Genomic DNA, 23,378 nt, shown 5'->3' on the forward strand with positions numbered 1-23,378 from the left:
GGTTAACTATTGGTTTATCTTTAAATTTTATTTAGTTCACCATTATCTTTAATTTTATCACCGCAAGTGGATGTTGGATTTGTAGGCACAAAGACTGTGCCGTATGTAAATAACTGAGTTTAAAGAAGGGTCTTTTATTCCTCTATCCTGTTGTATTTATCTTCTAATCTTAGCGATAAGTCGCTAAAAGACTTTCAAGTAGGTCTAGTTATCAAGACTTGTATTTCTCTTGATTTGCTTCGGAAACATGATGAGTTCTGACTGGACAGGGAGTTTGACTACAAACTATGTCTTAAGGAGAGTTGAAGAGATCACAAGATAAGAAGGGTTTGGTTACCCTTTATTTTCCTTCAACAATACAGGTGCTCCCACACTTCGGGATACAAAGGCCAAACACTTGTGGTTTACTGAACGTAAAACATAAAACTACTAACTAAATAAAACTAAGAGCTAGCATTGAATAATATATACAAGTACCTAACACTAAGACTGGCCTTTTAAAAGATTTACGTATGTAGTACGCAAACTGCCGAAAGTACAATACGTTTTAAATATCAAGAGGACTAAACCTCTGGCCTTAAAGACAAACAGCAGCTGATTGAAAACTCGCGTTTAATGCAGCGGCAAGGCGACTCACTTTCTCCCTCTATGTCTAACTCTTGACAAAAGGCCACAACTTAAATACTTGGGAGTTAACAAGTACAGTTTGCATAAACAAGTTAACACATTTAATTCTGGCCGGAATTGGAAAATAAGAAGTGATAGTAAAGTTTTAAAGTAAAATAAGCGTTAGTAAAACTTAAGATCCTTACATAGTAGCAGTTTATGCTAGCCAAGGAAACTAGACGTTACAAATTAAATCACGGGAATTTTATGCATTGTAAATTATATCGATTATACATGATACTAGAAGCTAAAAATATAAATGTTTAAAAAACATCAATCGTTTTTATATATTTTGACTCGAAACTGTATTTTGGTGTAGCAAGTGAAGGTTTAATGTCGCATGAAACGTCAACACTTATGATGTCAAGTATGCGACCAATAGCCTTAGTAACGTAAATATACGTAGCAAGACATGCTGTTGAAACGAGTGGGCTATAAACATTTCTATCGAACTTCCCCGTTTCCTGTTTCCGTCTTTAAAAAATCTGATGTGTACACCACAATACTTCCTTGTACGTAATATTAAATTATACGCATTTTTTCTTGCATTTCATTTAAACTTATTGGATTGAATTAAATCTACTTCGTCGATAGCACATAAACCACAATAAAATAAATGCACTCTTTAAAATTCACTATATTTGTTTACCATAGCGACATTCTATCGCTAGATTCACTTAACAGCGTTATATTTCGTTCATATTATAACATGTCTATGTCTTATCACTTAGTAAGAGGCAATCGGCCATTAATATATTACACTTGACTTTTAAGTGCGTGAAGAATCGAATAAGTTGTATCCAATAATATGGAAGTATTTGTGCACATGCTGTGCTAGAACTCAGAGATTACTAGCGACGGAGGCTCCTGTGCCGCCGTCCGTAGAATAAGTAAACTTTGAACAAATGAGGCGCTCGTGTGCGCCATCTATTAGTAGGGATGAAAAGAATTTTAGTTGACTGGAGCTCTGGTGCCTCCATCTATTGCAGGATGTATTGTAAGGCATTTTTAAAATTTCATAAAAATTATTCTTCTGATAAGCAATCATTGGTATGAAGTAAAATGATGAAAAACACAATTTGCAGTACACTGAAACACGTTTAACAAGAGTAAAAACTATTTACACACAAAGTCTACCTGCTTTGGCGGGAACAAAGTCCATAGCGCTTTTTAATAAGTAAAACTATAAGTAAAGCAAATGAAGTAAAATCTTGGCTAGGTAAGAAAAAAACGAAAATATATACATTGCCACCGACTATTATGGTGAATAGTGCGGGGCCCCTTTTCAACTTTATTCAATTGTGAAATCATAATTTCCTGGTTTTTTATGATATTCTTAGAGTGATTGTCACATTTCGTAAAAAAAGTTATGAGAAGCTTTTAGAATTTCAGAATCCGTGGGTTTAATTTTCAAGTCATTGTGAAGAGTGCTGTTTCGTACGAACCAAGGCGCATTTGTAATTATTCATATGGCCTTGTTTTGAATTCTTTGTATTTTTTCGCGGTGAGTTCTTGAAGTTGCAGTCCACGCTAGGGAAGCATACAGTAAAATCGGGCGGATAAAGCTTGTAGATAAATAACTCTTTTTGTAGCGAGACTAAGTTTAGAATTTCTCCCCTATGAGTACATAGATACTTCCTATTGCTTGGTTGGCTTTTTTACAGATATTCTCGATATGGTTTTTGAAGGTTAGTTTTTGATCGAGAAAAACGCCTAAATACCCACGTTTTTCATTTGGGATGGAGATATTATTAATTGTGATATTGTTGAGATGTTTTCTGGAAGTGTTCTTTTGGAAATATATTGTATAGGAGACACAATAACACGCCGAACAAATACTAATTCAGAAGTCAAACAACAAAAATCATTATATTATTATAATGATTTATATATATTTTCAAATTTTCACAGGACTAGTTTCGATGGTTTTACCGAATCCGGTAGTGGATCACCATTGTAGTATATTGTAGTGGATTTGCTTTCATTGATTTTAATTTTCCAAACGTTAAACCATGGGAAGATACAGTCTATTGCATTTCTGGAGGTTTTGGATGGCTCTTTGCGGATTGATGGATTTGCTGAGAATTGCAGTATCGTCTGCATAGCAGGCGATAATGGCATCATTGTGGCTGGGAAGATCATTTATGTAGATATTAAAAAGAAAAGGCGAAAAATTCGAGCTCTGAGGGACACCTCATGTTATAACTCAGAATGCACAAAATTTATATCATTTTGAAGAATTATAATTATCTAATTGTTGCCACATGTTCTATTCAAATACTATAATAAATCTAGAATGATGTATAAAAGAAATTAAGCAAACAAAACAAAAAAAAAAATAAGTTTTTCACAGACGATTGAGTATTTCTCATTCAATTAATTCAGTTCTCACTTCGCGACAAGGCAAAAATACATAAAAATTCAAAACAGCTATATTAAAAATTACGAAGTAAATCTTGAACACTTATTTCTTCGAAAAAATTCCAGAAAGGATTAAGCATGATTTAATTCGCATAATAAATGAAGGCGTTTTCTTTGTTGTTGCGAAGCTTAGTCTCTCCAAATTTTCAATGAAATCTACTATTCTGTTATGTTCGCCATGCTGTTTAAAAATTAGGCTTAGCCGCACTTAAACAGCTTTTAAATTGTTGATAATTCTACACATATTGCTTGAAGATTTCCTAAAGGCATAAAAATTTTAACCTGAAGATAAGAACAACATAATACAATCATTTTTAAAGCAAAAAATGCACAATTTACAAACATATAAGAATAAAGAAACTGAGCTACGTTTGGTGTGGTCAAGTGCAACCAAAATACGAGGTGCACATTTACATGTTATAGCAGTCCTATATACAAAATTTCAACCTTCTGAGACTACTCGTTTGTGAGTTATGCGAGATACATACGTACGTACAGACACCACGAAAAATTCTCTTCAGAATTCATTTTAAAGCAGTTTTATAATTTTATGTTGAGTCTTTTATTCTGTCCTTACGTACAGATGTCACGCAAAAACATCGTTAAATTGCATTCGATAACGGTCAAAATGTATATTTTCGTTGAAATATGCTGCTTGAAACTTTTCGCGATTACAATACTTCCTTTTTACTTCGTACAAGGAAGTAACAAAAGATTCAGCTACACAGCATTATTGTGTTCCAAAAATGAAAACCATAAGTCAAACTGGAATTACATTGACGGCCATATTTATTACGTTGACCAGTCTTCGAATTTGTAGCAGCGGCATGTGTACAAAGGGAGTACTATATTTCAGAAGCGAATTTACAGTCTTCAGTATTATAGTAATATATTGCATAATATGTTGTAATGTGCGGAATTATAGTAAGTGTATAATAGTAAGTCAGTGTGATGTATAACTGCAGGCTTGAAATTCCAATGTTAGTCTTAAATTTTACTGTTTTTGTTTTACCTTTACCAGTTTTGTATCAATGCAGCTCTGTACTTCTAAGTTTTTTTTTTTTTATTTATTTATTTATTATTATTATTATTATTATTTTTTTGTAACCTATACTATCAGGAATGTCATATGTATTCAAGGTAGTCCTTTGTATTCCCTATCTAGATGTAACTCTGTACTCTTTTTTTTTTTTTTTTTTTTTTTAAATTTAGAATTAATAAATGTCTGCAGGGCGGACATCATACTGCAAGGGCTTGTTCCCGGTCAGTAGTCCTCCTTAGCAGTGTAAAAGTAAAAAAAAAAAAGTCTCCATTAAATGATAGTTATAAATATAGTCATAGTTTATTTTTCTGAGGAATAATTTTGATCTCTATCAGAGCATTACCGAATGAAATGAACTATTTTCAGGTTAGAAATAGTATTTTAATTATAATTTCTTTTCATTTTAGTGAACTATGAAATCCCAGCTGGAACTAATTGCGTCATCGTTATATCAATGATTCATCGAGATCCAGAAATGTTTCCCAATCCAGAAAAGTTTGATCCTGATAGATTTCTGCCAGAAAATAGCGTCGGTAGACATCCATTTGCTTATATACCTTTTTCAGCTGGTCCAAGAAATTGCATTGGTTAGTAAAATTCATTTTCGATATACTGGAATAGAAATTATAGTGTTTCACTAATGTTTTCTAAAACTTATTGCTTAATTTGTGTATTGTAATGCTTGACTTTATTGTAATGGTAAAATATTATTACACATTTCTGTGTTAAGTTTTTTTTAGTTCATCATTAAGTTAATAAAACTTTTTGAAAGCAGTACAGTTCGAAATTTTAATCACAGCTCAGAAAATATTTAATTGCTTAATATATATGAATTGAAAATATGTGAGATAGCATTTAATTTATTTTCTATATTATTGAAAAAGCGATGTTTCGAAATGGTGTAACCATATCGAATATCTTACATGTGGTAATAAAGAAGCATTTTCATTTTATTAACGAAAAAAAACCTAATAAAAATTAAATGTTTTGAACATTTTGATACATAACGCGTTTTGCTTATTATCTGCGTTTTAAATTTGTATTTTTTTTTTTTTTTAACCTACAGCATTTAACACTATTTGATAAGAAAATCTTCTTTTTTACCTTTCCTTGAAGAAATCCACAGGACATTTAGAATTTTTTGCCATTTTTTCTCATGGAAAATTTATTTACAGCTATTTACAAATCGTTTGCTTACAGAAGAACATTCATTTTATTTTCTTTTGTTGCCAGTACTTCTTAATTCGCAAAGCGGTAAGAAAAAATCTGATGTGTACACCACATGACTTCCTTGTACGGAATATTAAATTATACGCATTTTTTCTTGCATTTCATTTAAACTTATTGGATTGAATTAAAACTACTTCGACGACAGCGCATAAACCACAGTAGAATAAATGCATTCTTTAAAATTCACTCTAGTATTTGTTTACCATAGCGACACTCTGGCGCTAGATTCACTTAACTGTATTAATAATTGTATAACAGTTAACTTATATAAAAATTATATAACGGAAACTAAGTTAACTGTTATATAATCCAATAATTATATAACAGTTAACTCTGACGTCATATCGAATTTGCAATGAAAGGCCGCTAATAAATAAATTAGAATAATTTGAGGTTGATTTTTTTTCCTTTAATTCCTTCCATTCAATGATATTATTTTCTGATTCACTAGTATCTTTATTTCATAACTTTATTCTTTTTGGAATGGCGAAATAATTTTCATACAAATAATTTATAAATTTTTCTTGCTTATTGTCTGCGTTTCTAATTTGTACTTTTTTTTTTTTTTTTTTACCTACAACATTTAACACTATTTGAACCATTTTCTCAAAATACTCTATAAATATTCTTTTGAAGTTTTATTACTTTGGAATCATAATCTGATATTCCGATAATCATAAAAGTATAAATATTTTTTTCATTTTTAACTCATGCGATTAATATCACAAATGAGCTAAATGTTAAAACTGTTTCCTAGAACGGGAATTCTACAAAATTCTTTGAATAAGACATCCATTTAAAAAAAAAAAAAAAAAAAAAAAAAAAAAAAAATTTTGATCAATATTTTCCAGAGGTCTTGACTGAGAAATGGTCTTGATTTATTCTCTTATTCTGAAAATGCAGTAGTTCTTTCTTGTTAAGCTCATTTGTTATGATCCTCAGACAACTTATCCATGTCTTCACGTTTAACTTCGTAGAGAATGGTTTTACCTAGAGACACTTATCACAGGTAATTCAAAACGTCCCAATGTCAAAGCGCTCAAAAATCTGTCTGCAGTCCAATTTGGCCATAATTCATGGTCCCTTGCTAGGTGCAAAAGCATTTAAACAATGAAATTTTTTTAATGGTTGGCTTTAGCCGTTAATAGGGATTGGCCACTATTAAGTCCGGTAGTGATGGTCTCTTTATTATGGAGGCGCCTAATAGGTGGGCGACTAAAACATGTCCATTTACTTGGAGTGTAACTATCGATTGTAAACTACGCAAATTTCCCTTTTAAGAAGGACTAAAAAACAGGAAGCATTATAAGATATATTAGCTGAATGTTTACTTATTATACCTCTGAGGAATTAAAGCAATTGAATATTTACCATACATCCTATTCCTATATACTTTAACAAATTAAAGAATAAATCCAGTTTAAATTACTGAATTAAAGTTTAAGAAATTATTGTAAATAACTGATATTAAATATAATGTTTATGAACAAAATAGATAAAAATGAAATGAAACAGAAGCAATTGCAATAAGCACAAACAAGTTTCCGTAGAATTGCAATTGTAAACAGCTGATAAGACCTACATGACGAACAGGCTTGTGTAGTTGCTAATGCTTGTCTCCAGTACTTCGAGCATGCACAGTAAGCGAACTTCGTTAGCATTTATCAACTCAATGTGCAGTTTGCCATTACGCTGTAGGGGCGGACAAATTATAGCCATGTCTTCTGCGGAATTCGAACCTGAGCCCTTCGGTACGACAGCCAGAGTAACTAACCACTTTGTAGTCAGGTTGGCACAAAGGAAAATATTAAAATGATATTTTCAGAAGTTTCCGAATTTAATTCCGAACACAATTTTGTATGGTTTTCTCAAAACACCTTTGAAAACTCATATCATACCCATCTGAGCGTTCGTAATTTGAAAAGCTGTTTGTAATCCGAGGCGTTTCGTATTCTTATAGCCTGTTAACGTTCTTCAGTTGATTATCGTTCATTGTTCTTCAGTTTTTCAATTTTTTCTTCACTACAAGATGTCTTAGACCAACCACTTCAAGCAGCATCTTAAATGGAATTCTCTTCATTTTGAAAACATTTAAATCATTCATTTTAAAGATACGGCTCCCTCTTTGTAAACGTTTTTCACCGTGCTATATTTCATATATTTACCAAGCTTAAAACAGAACTTCAAATTGGTTTGTTGCTCTATTTTGCAGCCACTACTGCACCTTTACACGCTAAAGAGTCGACCAAACAGAAACCCGTATTTTGCACTTCGTCAGTTCAATTAGGTCACAATCAGTCACGAAGTCATTCCCCGAAATTTACTGTCGTGTCTCGTGTCTATTTATAATTCTCACAACTCTTTGCTCTAAAGCCTCCCTCGATAAACAATTAGCAATCGCAATCAAGCAATGCTTTTTTGCCAAGTGTAGCGTATTCTAATAAATCAAATGCATTTGATTTCATATTATATCACATTTTTGTATAAAAATTGCATAAGAAATTAATAATATCTAAATTCTTCTCTAGAATTAGCAATGAAACTGTTTCCTATAACTAGGCTCCAAGAGCTTTAGATACCTCTCTGGTTACTGCAACTTTCAGGTTCTCAAAATACGTCAAAAATGGAGTCCCTTCCCATTATCAAAAAGATTCGCAATGTAGATTCATTAGGTTTTTTGATTAAGCAAGAGTTGTGAAAAATGTGCAGTGCCATCGCTGGAATTCGAACCTGGAGCTCTCGAATACGCGCCGAGTGTGCTACCTTTACACCACGAAGGCATACTGGAAGGATGGAGAAAATTCATTATATGTTCACCCTTTAAAGGGTGATTGGCGGTTAGGGGACCCAATCTCCAAATCCTGGTGGTGACGAATTATCTTCGCCACCAATTAGTTCGCTTGCCACTGTCGAAACAATAGGTTATTTTGAACCAGAAGACATGAAAAAGGAACGATGCCATAGACGGGACTCGAACCTGGACCACTCGAATACACGCCGAGTGTGCTACCGTTACACCAAGAAGGCATGTGGAATAGCGGGAGAAAATACATTATAGCATGTAAACTCGTTATTTAGCATTTAAACAGAAATTTAGAAATCCGAATTGGTCCACAATCTGCTGTTCTTTCTTGACCAATTTTCAAAATACTACCCAGTAGGAAGAACGGAAATGTATTCTTTGGCAGCTGATAATGTTTTCTGCCGAAAGTGTTTTGACACAGTGTTCGGGTTAGACTGATCGCAAATTCTGAATTTCGAAATATTATCTCCAGATAATTTTAACGAGTGTATTATTCTGTATGCTGCACTTACGAACATATGTTTTTGTATGTGGATTATTTCTGTAATATATAAATAATAAGATTTCAGACACGAACAAAGATATATCATTATTTATATATCCATACAAATATATTTATCCATTGTGAATACCTATTCATGTAGCTCTTATCTGCGTAGCGTCTTTGTTTTCTATCAAAGCATAATTAGGAAGTATAAGATCGATTTATTGAGGAAAACATCCGGATAGGAAAGCAAATTAAGTAAATGTTCAAAGAAAATGCAAGAAGATGGTATAATTGTGAGTGAACTATGTAATCCAACGGGAAATAAAGTAAACAAAGCTCCAGAAAACCCAATCTGGCAAACAATTTAAAATTTTTAATAATAAGTGCGATAAAGTTTGTAATTATAACACAAATTATATGGAAATATGAGTCATGAATCGAAAATGTAAATATGAAAAAGTGTGTGTGATTATGGCAAAGCCTCGAGGGCTATCTGCCTGAGGGAAGGGATGTCTTCGTGGAGGACTTTCTAGGAAGAACTGGCTCATATACACGTTGCACATGGGGAAAACCACGAAAACGCCCATGCAGCCAGCCCGTTCGCGGGATTCGAACCTCGGACCGAACTACCAGTGTTCAGCGACTTTACCGCTCGGCCGCTGGTGGGCAAATATGAAAAAGGCAGCTGAATGAGAAAAAGCAACTTCAAATATAATCGTACGTACTATACGAAATATAGTATTCCATAAGCGCTTACTGTTTTGTTGTCGAAATAAAATGATCAACGACAATAATTTATATAATAGTCTATAGAAACCTTCTTTTTGAAAATATAATATTGTGCCGAAAACATTGCGGAGAAAACCACGCAAGGCGAAAACGTCCTCGCACAAAACATCGTCGTCGAAAATGAAGCTATTCAAAAATTTCGCGGTTTAAAAACAATGTTGTCGAAAGTATCATGGTAAAAAATAAAACGCCTACAAATCATCGTATGAGAGTAACGTCGCCGGCATGCGTTAGACTTTAAAAATTCGCATCTTCACATAATGACGGGCGAAGGCAAGAAGGTGTATTGGTGTATTGAGAATACGACAAAGTACATTAGGACTATCTGCCTAAGGGTAGGGATGCCTTCGTGGAGGCTTTCTAAGGGAAACTGGCTCGTATACACGTTATACATGGGGAAAACCACGAAAACGCCCATGCTGCCAGCCCGTTAGCGGGATTCGAACCTCGGACCAAACTACCAGTGTTCAGCGATTTTACCGCTCGGCCGCTGGTGGGCCCGAAGGCAAGAAGGAAAAATATGAAATATAAAAGTAAAAATGAATAATTTTTATATTTCATATTTTTGAATTAACTAATAAATTTTTGCTGGAAAAATAAGCAGGAAATTTGACCATTCAAAACTGAAAATAATAGAAAAATAATTAGGTATAGCAAGCAGTTAATAGTATGTAAACTTATATAGTTAACTAATAAAAGTCACTAATTATCTCGTTTATAACGTTTTATTGGTAATTTTTCATGAAAAATATATTCTAAAAAGGATTAGAAAAAAGAAAAGTAACTGTACGTGGTTACCTTACTGATTAATTAATGATCAAGGTATAAAATCCTGTTAACTGCTATAAATAGCTTTAATTTCCTATTCATTTTCAGTTCTTAAATGCTTAAGTTTCGTTTTTAATTTTTCAGCAAAAATTTACTAGTTAATTCAGAAACATAAAAGTCGAAATATTCCTCATTCCTTCTTGCGCTCACTAATCATTATGCGAATAGGCATTGGCAACTTTTAAAACCTGAAAATTGCATGTTTGCGAAGTTATCGTTATGGGATAATTTGTAGGTGCTTTACTTTTTATCATTATATTTCCGACTATAATGTTTTTAAACTGAGAAGTTTTTTGAATCGCTTTATTTTCGACTACGATATGATGTTTTATAACTGCGATGTTTCCTTCTTGCTTGATTTTCTCCCACTATGTTTTGTACGATGATATTTTCGCCTTGTTTTTTCTACGACGTTTTCGTCTGCGATGTTTTTGTCTGTAACCGACTCCGCTGGGCGGTCCACTAACCCTAACTTGATGGGGTGGGGCCCAATAATTACATTGATGACGTTATCTGTATCAGTTTTCCCTACCATTTCTTGTGTAAGATACAGTTCATATTATTCTGGCAATATTTCGTGGCTACTCTTATTCAAAATTATTCTACCGTAATTCTTAAACAGATTTCTTTTTGTTATTCTCATTATTAAATAAAAGACATTTGTGCCATGTCTTTGTTTGATATAGAATTTAGAACTCAGTAATTCGAGGATTAGTTTCAATTTGTTTAATTATTGTAACAAATAAGCTATAAACAGATTTTTAGAATAATTTGAAATTTTATTCATAAACTAGTTTTACAGTATTATGTACAATTATTATGTTTTACAGTATATACTTTGCTATTTTCTTGCAGGTCAAAAATTTGCTCTGATGGAGGAAAAGGTTGTCATTGCTCAAATTCTGCGAAAATTTCAATTGATTTCGTTGGATCCTTTAGATAGAATAGATATTATGACGGGACTCGTATCTAAGAATGTTCAGCCTCTAAGAATGCGTTTCATTCCAAGAGATTAGTTTTTAATTGCGTCTATAGTAAGATGCTGCAATTACTACAGTTGTACTGATTGATTTTAACTTTGGGACAAGTGTTTTTATCATTTTTACCCAGCTGCAATTACTAGAGCTGTTCTGATTGCTTTTAACTTTGGGATGAGTATTTTATCACTTTTATACATCTGCAATTACTACAGCTGTGCTGATTGATATTAACTTCGGAACAAATATTTTTATCATTTTTACATAGCTGCAATTACTACAGCTGTACTGATTGGTTTTAACTTTAGAACAATTATTTTTATCATTTTTACCCTATTAGTTTATTATATTTTAACATTAAAAGCTTTCTTTTTTTTTTTACTTTTCCTGAGATTAGTATGTTATTTTGTTTTTTATCTAATGTCTACTCTGTTCTATCTACTATGTATAAATGAAAACTGAGAAAAACCTTTTGCTGAAATTGAAAAGTCTCTTGTGGAAATAAAATTTATGCGTTATTGTTCAAATTCTTGTCTTTGACTGATTTTCAAAATTTTGCTATTCTTGATGAAATTAAGAATTATGATTTTACTTTATGGAGGACGAGTTCTCTGTAGCTAGTATAAATATCAGCGGAACAAGCAGAGTGACTGTTTTGATAAACTGACGGTATTTTAGGTTTTACATAAGTTAAGTTACGAAGAATGAAAATCGAATTTTGAAGATAAAAGAAATTATTTACACATTTAATAGCTACTGAAGCAGCGTGCCATAGTTTGCACCAAAAGAGACCGACATCAAAGAGAAAGGATTTTTAAAGCATTAAGACTAATCAAAAATTTATATTATTTTGTGCTAAAGCTGTAAAGGGAGAAGGAGATAAAACGTTTTCATGAGATGCACACATATTAAAATAAATGAATTAAAAATACATAACTTGAATAATAATTTGATAATTTTGTGAAATTTGATAAGAATCTGATGTCTATGAATTAAATTTATTAATTTTCATGTATTTTTAATAACATTTATTTTTAAAATGCGTTATATCCTTAAAAGTAAAATTCGGTGTTATCATCTATGCATACTAAATGAAATCTCACTGAAAAATACAAGAATTTTATTCTGTAATGCCATGCTTTCTTAATAACAACATCCTTTTCTCAATGATTAAACTATTTCAATTATTATTTTTGTCATAAAATTTTGACGCAGACTGCTTAAATATTTACACTTGCAATGACTACCAAGTTAATTGGATTAATTAAGTTAGCTAATTTTTATATATCAGTTTGTATGTTTCATATTTTCATTAAAAGTTATTTAACTCAAAGAATTTGATAACTGAAATATCATATTGCTCCATTTATTATTAATGTTATGTACAGCATATAAAATATTTATCAGTAAATGTTTAAAACCGCATTCAAAATTTATTGTTAATGTGTATTACATTGGACCAAATTTTTGAAGCATAGTTTGATATTAAGATGTAATAACGAAATTAGAGAATATTAGGTTCATACAAACAAACAGCATTGCATGTAATTTTCAGACTGTTCTTTTATAATCAGCTCATACAAAATACTTGGGAAGAGGTGTCGAATTACATAATACAGAGCAAGAAACAATAATCTATAAACATGTTTATTCATTAAAATTTTATAGAATAAATATAATATCTCACATCAAAGCATTTCTACACAAATATATAACAATTTATTGTAAAAAATGATTGCGAAAATTAATTTTATTAGAAATAGTCGTGTGAATAAAGAATAAAATTTTCATTTTTTAAACTATAAAAGCTTGCAAAAATACATTTCTAAAACTTTAGGGAGGTTTCATAGCTTCTAAAACATAAGAAAATATTAAAATTTCAGATGAATTTATGAACAGTGTTTTGTGTCATGCCGATTTGTTGCTTTAATATGATTATAAAAGCTATAAATCGTTATTGAAAACGTTTCTTTAAACAAATTTAAAAAGCATCATTATAATGAAATCATTAATTACGCATGGTAATAGTCGAGAAAATGGGAACAGTATGCAAAGTAGTATTGTTGGTCTTGGTGTGTATAAACATTTAGGATTTTCAGCCATGACAGCCAGTTTCAAAAAAGTAACAACTTCTTGCAAAACATCACTCAATATAAAATTAAATCTTTTAAATGTGAATGTAACTTCCTTTTCCAGATAATCTCTTGGCAATAAATCTTTCATTTCATAAGAATTTCTGTCCCAAGCTTTTTGAAGGTATGGAATAACTCTGTTTTCAGCAGTTAAGGCAGTTCTGAAATAATTCGATAAGTAAAAAAAAAAAAAAAAAAATTAGAATAATTTCGTAAATATTTAAATGAATTTTTATTAAGTTTTCTTTAAATGATTTCATTAAATTCATAAGTGGAAGTAATCAAATTAGTTTAAGAAAAACTTTCACAAAATTTAATAAAGAAAGCAGTTATCATAGAATTCCATTCAGTAACAAAACATCGCACATATGCTTCAAAGAAAGAGTATTGATAAAGTATTAAATAAATCAGTTAATTAATAATTTATTTAATTAAAATATCTTAATTAATTAATTAATTGATTAATAGAGTTTAAAGAATAGCAATAAATATAATAGTAATAAACAGAGTATTAATAAATAGAGTTTACATGACAATGGATAAACCATTGTTCTAAAGCAAGTATTGAAAATAAAACAAATACTAACAATTAAGATTTAAAAATATATAAATCTTCAAAAACTATTAATATGCACATATGTAAATAGACACTATTCATCTCAATTTTGTACAGTTACATAACAACGCTGCCAAATCTAGGAATAAAATTTTTGCAGTTTATAGATCAACAATTTATATTACAGAATTTCTAATATGTTTTTCATAAGATTCTTAACATTAGCGGAATATGTAGCTCAATTTTCATCGGAAACTATACATTTTACAATAAAATAAAGAACATTTTTAGAAATTAAACTGAGAAATACTCATGTGCATGGCATATATCTGGGACACTCAGCGTGGCATATATCATGGTCACTCAGCGTGCCATATATCTGTGAAAAAAATCCCAGATATATGCCACGCTGTCAAAAAAAAAAAATTCATTCTTAGTATCACAGTTCTGGTTCATATTCGCCTCTCAATTATTCATGTGTAAATTTAGCTGTGGAAATAAGTTTAGCAATTGGTTCAGCAATGAAAAACCTTAGCGAGCATTGGTTAATAAGGAATAGAAAGGACTGTCTCGCAGCCGTTTATAGAATGATTATGCTTATGTGACGAATAAATATTTGCCTTGATAAGCTAATTCAGTTTAATTCAGTTAATGCCTCTTAAACGCATCATTGATTAACAATTAGTTAATGTCCTGTGGAAAGGAGACATGAGGCAAGTAGGAAGGAGAAGACCATTGTCTCATAAGCCAAGGCAACTATTAGAGTAGTTACACTAGGAAACTAGAGAATTAACTCAAGTAACAAAATTGTTATTCCTAAGTCAATGCGCACTTTCTCTTACAGAATGCGATTAAGGACTTTCTACTGTCCCTCTTTTTCTATATCCTCCGAGTTGGATTTCAGCCTCTATTACGAGGGCATTACACTTACTTACACAGCTAAAATTTTAACATTTTGCATTTCGTATGATAATGATACTAAACTGTGCACGATTTTTACTTCCTTTTACGAAGTAAAAAGGAAGTATTGTAATCTCGAAAAGTTTCAGGCAGCATATTTCAACGAAAATATCCATTTTGACCACTATCGAATGCAATTTAACGATGTTTTTGCGTGATATCTGTACGTAAGGACAGAATAAAAGACTCGTTTCCTCCAAAAAAATTATCAAACTGCTTTAAAATTAATTCTGAAGAAAATTTTTTCGTGGCATCTGTACGTACGTACGTACGTATCTCGCATAACTCAAAAACGAGTAGCCTCAGAACGTTGAAATTTTGTATATAGGACTGCTATAACATGTAGATGTGCACCCTGTATTTTGGTTGCAATCGGCCGCACCAAACGTACATAAATATATTTATATATATATCCAATCTGTTACCCGGCTCAGTGATCTCAGTTTCTTTACTCTTATATGTTTGTAAATTGTACATTTTTTGCATGTACAATGAACATGTGGCAACGATTAGATAATTCTATTCTTTAAATGATATAAATTTTGCGCATTATGAGTTATAATATGAACAAAATATAATACTGTTAAGTGAATCTAGCGCCAGAGTGTCGCTATGGTAAACAAATACTAGAATGAATTTTAAAGAATGCATTTATTCTATTGTGGTTTATGCGCTGTCGGCAAAGTAGATTTAATTCAATCCAATAAGTTTAAATGAAATGCAAGAAAAAATGCGTATAATTTAATATTCCGTACAAGGAAGTCATGTGGTGTACACATCAGATTTTTTTAACTTATTTTTATGCTGCTTTTTCTTTGTTCAACAGTGAAGTTGCAAATTAGAATGCATTTAGGAATATTTTTTAATATTTGTAAAATAATTAGAAACAAAAGAACAGCACGAAGTGTAATTTCTGTTTTTCTTCTTTATCTAAAATTAGGACAATACAGGAAGACTGCAATAAATGTGAATAAAGAAATACAAGTGTGTAAGTAAATTACATAAAATACAGGAATAGATTTAAAGTACGCAGAACTGTGCAAGCGAATTGCACGAATACAGGAATAAAAACAAATTATACGGAATTGATTACAAATATGGATATAACAAAAAGGAGTGTTAATAATAATTGTATGACAATTATTATCGAGTAAATTCCTATCTAAAACCGTAAGTTTCTGCAGTCGCTACATTCACTCCAAACTTATACATCTCTAGGCGTAAAGAATCACAAAATGCTGAAACTGCATTTTTGCTGGCAGCATACGGAGCAATGAAATAAAAAGGATATTTTCCTGAAAGTAAACAAATGTGTAGTATCTCTAATATATGCATTTTACCTTATTTATAATATGGAATGACAGACATCATTGGATAATAAACTCTAATATTGCTTTCCCTATATTTCGAGGTTTCTAATAGGCTCCTATTTGAAGCTTGTAAGTTATTTATTTATTTTATGTAACCAGTTATTTTATGTTAATTAGCTTTACGGTCATTTTCTTTAACCGTTTTCCCGCCAGTAGATAATTTTAGTTCGCGCGTATTCATATGAGTTAGAAATAAGAGATATCATTTAAAGGAAGGTTTCAGATTGTTTAATTAGAGTATTTACATTTTTTTGTTATTCTTTTGTATTATTTACGAAACAAATATTATCTTAAAGTTGCAGTTCTCAACTTCTCTTAAATGAATGTACTAGTCACGTGATGTGAACTTTGGAATTTTTCAGAATCTGTGAAACTCACAGCCTTCCTACAGTAGTTTGGACATTAGATTTCTGTAATGTAAAAATATTTCTTCCACATTGATTGTCATCACTTAAATGTATCACATTTGACTTATTTATATACCAAATGTAGCATTCATTTAATGCACTGCCGAATGCATATATGTGTATACATACAATATAATTTCACTAACATATAATACTGATTTATGTTATAAGAGTGTTCATATGTAAAACTGTGCTTTTCAAAATATCTTGTAACAAAAGAAAATAATTTGTACTGAACAACAGGCTTTGTATGCCAATGTAACTGATTTCCGCAGAAATGATGTTCAATTCCATACGGCAAGAACTAGGACGGATGTCATCTTCGCGGTGTATAGTAGTTTGGACAATATTTATTTGAAGACTTGCTTTGCATATTCTTTCCCCACTACTATTCAAATTCTTATTTTGTAGTTATTTAGGATTTGTTTGACATTCTTATAAGCAGATTTCATAACCCCAATCTGAATGGGCAAAGTTATCACGTGGTATTAACTCTGGAAATTTTATGCATCCAATGCTTTCCCATGGAAATACGGACTATGTATATATTTTTGTATTGAATTTCTTATTCTGTCATTTTGTTCATGTTCTATCGTTATCATGCATTATCTATATTACTTACATTACGAATATCACTGCAAGCAGTAGATCTCATTTATCCTCTTTGGTTGGGTGACTTTTGTGGCTTGGCATGAATTTGGGGGAAATTTTGTAACTCACAGACCGTTTATAGAACTAAAGATTTATAAATACATTTACATCATTGAATCATCTTAACCGATTAGATCTCAGCCAGTTCAAAGCCTGACATTTCAAAGTGCACTTAACAGAAAAGAAAGAATTCTGACCTCTTGAATAAGCTCCGAGTGTGCTGACCATTACATCACAAAGGCATGCTGAGAAGGCGGGAGAAATACCTTATAACTGAATATACGATTGACTTCTTTGTACTTGCAAGAATCGATGGCTCTATGACTAATAAATAAGGCTATTAACGATACTGTTTACTGTATTAAATAACATTTTAATGGATTCTAGATTTCCTTAGTCTAATGCTTCGCATAATAACATAGACAAAAACATCTCATATCTCAGAGTTCACAGACATCGTCATGTGTTTCATAGACATTGTCATCATTTTAGCATATGACTAGATTAAACTGCGATCAAATTCACCAATGAAAACTCCAGCTTTTTTTAATAATTCTTCTTAATTATTATCGATCAAATTAATTTTCATAGCTATATGATTTTTTTCAGAGATCATTTCTCAAGTCGATGTTTGTATTTTAGCTCTATACATAAAGTTATAGTAACCTCCTACTGAACACTTTAGGTAAAAGCTTTCAATACCATCTTTGAAAGGTTTATTTTGAAACATCAAAATGTTGCAAGACTCGCTACCCTAAAATCAATGAAATTGCCGATTTTGAACTTTTTGCTAAAAAAAATACCTAATACCCTTGCTACCCTGAAGAGAAATTTTGAAATGATCTAACGATAATAAATGGTATGAAAAGGATTTTAAATATTTCGACAGCCCTTTAAATGCCACATCCCCCTCTGCGTTTTTGTTTTTTGTTTTTTTTTTTTTGTTTTTTTTTTTACTTAAGTGTTTGAGTAAATCATTAAAAATCAGTGCAAAAGAAGAGGAATGTAATTAAATATGACTGCAAATATCTACCAACTCTTTTCATATGTATAAACTGATTTATTTAAATACAAAGTGAAGTTGGGGAAAAAATTTCACTTTTGAACTGGCAGGTGTTTATTATTATTATCATTATTATTATTATTATTATTATTATTATTATTATTCAGCTCAGCAAATATTTCTATGTGTATCATCAGTTAATGTTGCTAGACTTCTTCAAAAATTGAAATTATTTGTGATAAGACACGAACAGAAGGAGGTGGCGTAATGAAAGTGATCAAATTCCTGACTGTAGCATTATTGAAATAGTGCTGGACAAACGTTAAACACTTTAATTAATTAAAATACACGTGAATTAATTTAAAATACAATTTATATACGAGAACAAATGGCTAAAAGCACAGAAGAAATCACATATGCTGCTGAGTGGTTTTAATTATATTATTAATATTGATTATAAGTGTTTTCGAAACTAGAATTAATTAATGTATTAAAATTGTTTTGAACGTGTTTTAAAAAACAAAACAGTAAAGAAAAATTCTGCTTTCATTTTATGACTTTTTTGCAATATTTCTGCTCAGATAAAGTTTTAAACAAAGACTTGTAATTCATATTAATATTCACAAATTAAATGGTATTAGGTTTTATTTTATATGTATATGTATTGAAATTCAGTAATAAAATTTTTAAGAAATTTGAAATGATTTCATTCAGACAGTTTGCAGTCCTTAAACTGCGTTTTCTCAGTTTGCAGTTTCTCAATAAAGCCTTTTATTTAAAGTCCTAAAGCTTATACAGATATGGACTAAATTGTTTAATATTTTTACTCCTTGTTTAAAAATATATAATTAATAGAAACAAGGATTGGCTTTGCAAAGTAGTGAAAAGAAAAATTATTGGAAGTGAAAATGGGATTCAGATCATATTTTATTCAAAGTTTTTACACTCTTGCAAAAAAATCGAAGCACCATGAAGGAAGTGGTTGTTTTTGATGAAATTAAATATGTGTATAGCTGATACACAGGTAATAAAATGATAAAAAATCAAGGTCATAATACCTGTTCACGGTTCACAATCACCCATTGAGTATTCAAATTAGTTAGTTGGTCCAACCGCCCTTGGCGGCAATGCATGTTTGAATTCGTCGAGGCGACGAGTCGTAGAGGTTTCTAACATCATCCTGCGACACATTCTGCCAGGCATTCATCAGTTGTCCCTCCAGATCTGAGCTATTTTGTGGTGCACGAATCTGCCTACCATTTACATGGTCGACATTACATGCCCCAGACATGTCGATTGGTGAAAGGTATGGCGACCTTGCTGGCCAAGGAAGAGAATCAAACCCACGGAGACAGTCCACAGATATGCGAGCGGTATGTGACCTGGCATTATCTTGTTGGAAAATGGCCCGAGGATGACGTGCTATAAAAGATAAAGCAAACCGGGCGCAGGATGGTATCAACATATCGTTGAGCTGTTAAAGATGTGCGGTGGATGACTAAAGATGACCTGCTGTCATCATAAATAGCGCCCCACACCATCACACCAGGGGTTATGACTGTATGCCTTTGTTAGACAAAGGATGATTGGGGCCGCTGGCCCCGTCCTCGAACACGGTGGTCATCTCAGAAACGAACACGGTGGTCATCTGCTTCAAGAGTGAAGCGGGATTCATCGCTGAACACTATGCGAAGCCAGTCTGATGGCAGCCATGGGGATCGGCTGCGACACCATTCTAGACGACTCCGCTGATGTTGTGGGGTCAAAGGCAAACGTCTTAAAGGCCTCTTTGAGGATAACCCCGCCTCAGACAAGCGCCGTGAGATGGGGCACGGTACCACGGTAGGTATAGATGTGGCAGTAGTGCGTTGAATAGTCGACAATGATACCGTTGAGGGCGGTTCGGGCCTGGCGAACAATCATCCTATCTTGCCTCGCATTTGTGCTCCTTGGCCTTCCAGAGCCTTCATTTCATCAGCAATTGCCTTGTAGCAAACATTGCTGCCAACATCTTTGCACAGCAGTATCTGTGGGTGGCGGACTATTGCTCGGTATGACACCCTACAATGCAACCACGTTTGAAGTCGTTTGGTCGTCCGTACGGGTCTTCGATATCGTCGTAATAGCATCTTTAGTTGCTTCTTTACGGAATTACAATGGCAGCAACAAAAAAAGATAAAATTTCCGCCTTTGTTACCGGTTTTATAATTTGCGAATTGCGCACTAGAAATGAGCTTTATGATCGCAATTCCTGGTCATTTGCCTTAAAACGACATTTCCATGAATCATAGCTGTATTCAAACATCCTTACTATAAACATTTCTTCATGTATGCATTTAGATGGAAACTTTCATGTATTTCTCCTCATATTCCTAAAAATATTCTGATGTTATTTTCATCAAAAATGTATATATAAATTGGGAGACCAAAAAATATATTAACAAATAAATAAATAAATAAATAAATAAATAAAAATAAAAATCTGAAAGGTTTCAAATTTTAAATTACGTCTAAAGGAGAGTTTTTATAACATTTTGTGTTACCTTTATTTATTAAATATCACGTACTACGTACTCAAACCATAAAATTCAGTTCACCAGCAATATCGCAAAATAATTCTAAAATGAGCCTATCTTTAGAATTTCCGATGCAGAATCTCGCGCGCTGCAGATAATTTTTTTTTTTTTTTCGTGCAGTGTTGCCATTGTTCGCTTTGAAATTGTTTAGTTTGTTAATCAAAGATTCGTTGAAGTGTTACAAAATATGAAATCGATAATAAAACAAATTTCAAATTCAAATCAAGGCTTCCACATACCCATATTCTATGGAAGATTATGCTATTCAAATACCGATGGCTTTAGGTACCGTTATTTTTTATTACAATGCTAGAAACATACATACATTTATGCAGATTCTTCCTTGTTTAATTTCTTTAAATATAATATGAGGCCCGGTGGCGCAATGGCTAGCGCATCGCGCAACAGCACAACAGGTCCGGGGTTCGACTCCCGGGCTGGGCAAGGTCGACTCAGCCTTTCATTCCTTGATTTCCATCACTTGGGTCGATAAATTAATACCAAGTTTGCTTGGGGGACTAAACTCTGGGGTACCTGCGACAAGCTGACCACTTGGGCATATGCTTACGTATCCCAGGGCCCACGGTCAAGAAAGCAGATTTCGGGCACTGCAGGCCTTGGGCCATTAGGGCTGTTACGCCACTGAGTTCAGTTTTTTTTTAATATAATATAGGGTGATAATATTTGGTGACAAGAATTTGAAAAGTGGAACAACGCTTATCGTGAATCGATGCAAAATGCAAAAATGAAATTAATAGTCCTGGGCAAATTGCCCCTTTGAAATATATAAAATCGATATAATAATATACTATATAAAATCGATATAATAATGTTGCGTGCGTACGGGTTCGTTATGAAATGAATGCACAAGTCCGATGAAAAATGAACAAAAATTTATTATTATCACAACAAAAATGCTTAAATTTTCTCAAATTATCATGCAGTATTACAATATCTCACAGTAGTTATCTTTTAACTACTCAAATGTCCAATAGAACGTAATTCAAAACAGCTAAAGAACGCTAATCCGCGAATTCGCTACAATCAACAAGAGCAGTTTTCTAAACAACAACAAACTAAGCAACTACTGGAAACTGAGATGTTTTCCTCCTTTTATAAGATTTTAAAATCACGCGCTAGAATTTTCCAGTACTTTCTCGAAATCAAAAAGAGAGATTTATTTATTTAATGCACGCGCTCTTGTATTTTCAATTTTCCTGCTTAGCTTTCTTTTAATATTCGTCACGCGCTGCGCTGCGCGAGAAATAAAGCCATTTAATTTATAATTGAACTAACATTAGCTTTTTAAATACCAAATTCGTAACACTGCCCCCTTCCCAAGGACTGCACGTCCCGGGCAGTACAATCCCTGGACAGGAAGCTAAACTTACAACTGTGGCATACATGCATTAATAAGCATTACATTACAATAATGAACAACATGAACAATAAATGCAATAAATAAAACAAATCAAATGCTATCAAATACAAATCAAATACTAAATGCAAATCAAATACTAAATACAAATCAAATCAAATATACATTTAAAAACAAAAAGGACCGTGGTCTTATACTATTTACAATTGTTTACATTACGTACTATGGCCATAGTAATGAGCTAACCTGTCGTAATGAACGACTTTAGGTTTAGAGTTCGAAGACTTATGAATCCGAACCACGACGTCATTCAGCCTATTTAGGACTGTGTATGGGCCGTCCCAAGGTGACTGTAATTTCGGACAAAGTCCTTTCCGTCGAGTCGGATTCCACAACCACATCTTGTCTCCTTCGTGGAATTGATGTTCAGTAGCTCTTGTGTCGTAGCGGGTCTTCATCTTCTCTGTCGCCAAGTTGACTCTCTCTCGTGCAAAGTTGTGCATCACTTCAAACCGGGCCTGGAGATCTTGAATATATTCCTCAGACGATGAAGGGGAATCCGGAGGGCGACCAAACAATAGATCACAAGGCAGACGAAGGTCACGACCGAAGAGCATCTGTGATGGGGAACAGCCGGTAGTCTCGTGAACAGCAATGCGGTAAGCCAGTAAAAAGAGTGGTAATTTCTTGTCCCATTCCTGCTGGTTTCTGGAAACCACTAATGAGAGGTTATTAAGGATGGTTCGATTGAACCTCTCTACCATGCCGTCCGACTGGGGATGTAATGGCGTCGTTTGGGTTTTGTCAATGCCGAGTAGTTTGCATAGTTCTTTGATTACTACCGAGGTAAAATTCCTTCCCTGATCGGAATGTAACTGAAGAGGCACCCCGAACCTGGAAATCCAGTGCTGTATCATCACCTCAGCTACTGTAACAGCCTCTTGATTAGGAATAGGATACGCTTCAGGCCACTTGGTGAAGTAGTCAATGACAACGAGTATGTATTTGTTACCATCAGCAGTTCGTGGCAGAGGTCCCAAGATGTCAAAGGCGATACGTTCAAACGGCGCACCTACGTTGTAACGTTGCAGCTTGCCTCGGC

General features: G+C 32.7%; 1 protein-coding gene and 1 long non-coding RNA gene across 7 annotated transcripts in view; one reads left to right on the top strand and one right to left on the bottom strand.

The window, feature by feature from the left end:
* Positions 1-11,770, top strand: part of LOC118192978 (cytochrome P450 4C1-like) — an 86,729-nt gene extending 74,959 nt beyond the window's left edge. For all 6 annotated transcript variants that reach the window (XM_085814091.1, XM_085814092.1, XM_085814093.1 and 3 more), the window contains 2 exons: positions 4,537-4,716; positions 11,122-11,770. In XM_085814091.1, the coding sequence (XP_085670217.1) occupies positions 4,537-4,716; positions 11,122-11,282 (341 nt within the window). In that variant the 3' untranslated portion in view covers positions 11,283-11,770. The remainder of the gene's footprint in view (positions 1-4,536; positions 4,717-11,121) is intronic.
* A 965-nt stretch (positions 11,771-12,735) lies between these two features.
* LOC146998333 (uncharacterized) overlaps positions 12,736-23,378 on the bottom strand; it is a 59,166-nt gene continuing 48,523 nt past the window's right edge. Inside the window, exon 2 of the long non-coding RNA XR_015040451.1 lies at positions 12,736-13,536. This is a non-coding gene — a long non-coding RNA (uncharacterized LOC146998333). The remainder of the gene's footprint in view (positions 13,537-23,378) is intronic.

The sequence above is a fragment of the Stegodyphus dumicola genome, chromosome 3 (genome assembly GCF_044657685.1).
Source record: "Stegodyphus dumicola isolate Sdum_Otavi_A_Nest chromosome 3, ASM4465768v1".
Lineage (NCBI taxonomy): Eukaryota > Metazoa > Arthropoda > Arachnida > Araneae > Eresidae > Stegodyphus > Stegodyphus dumicola.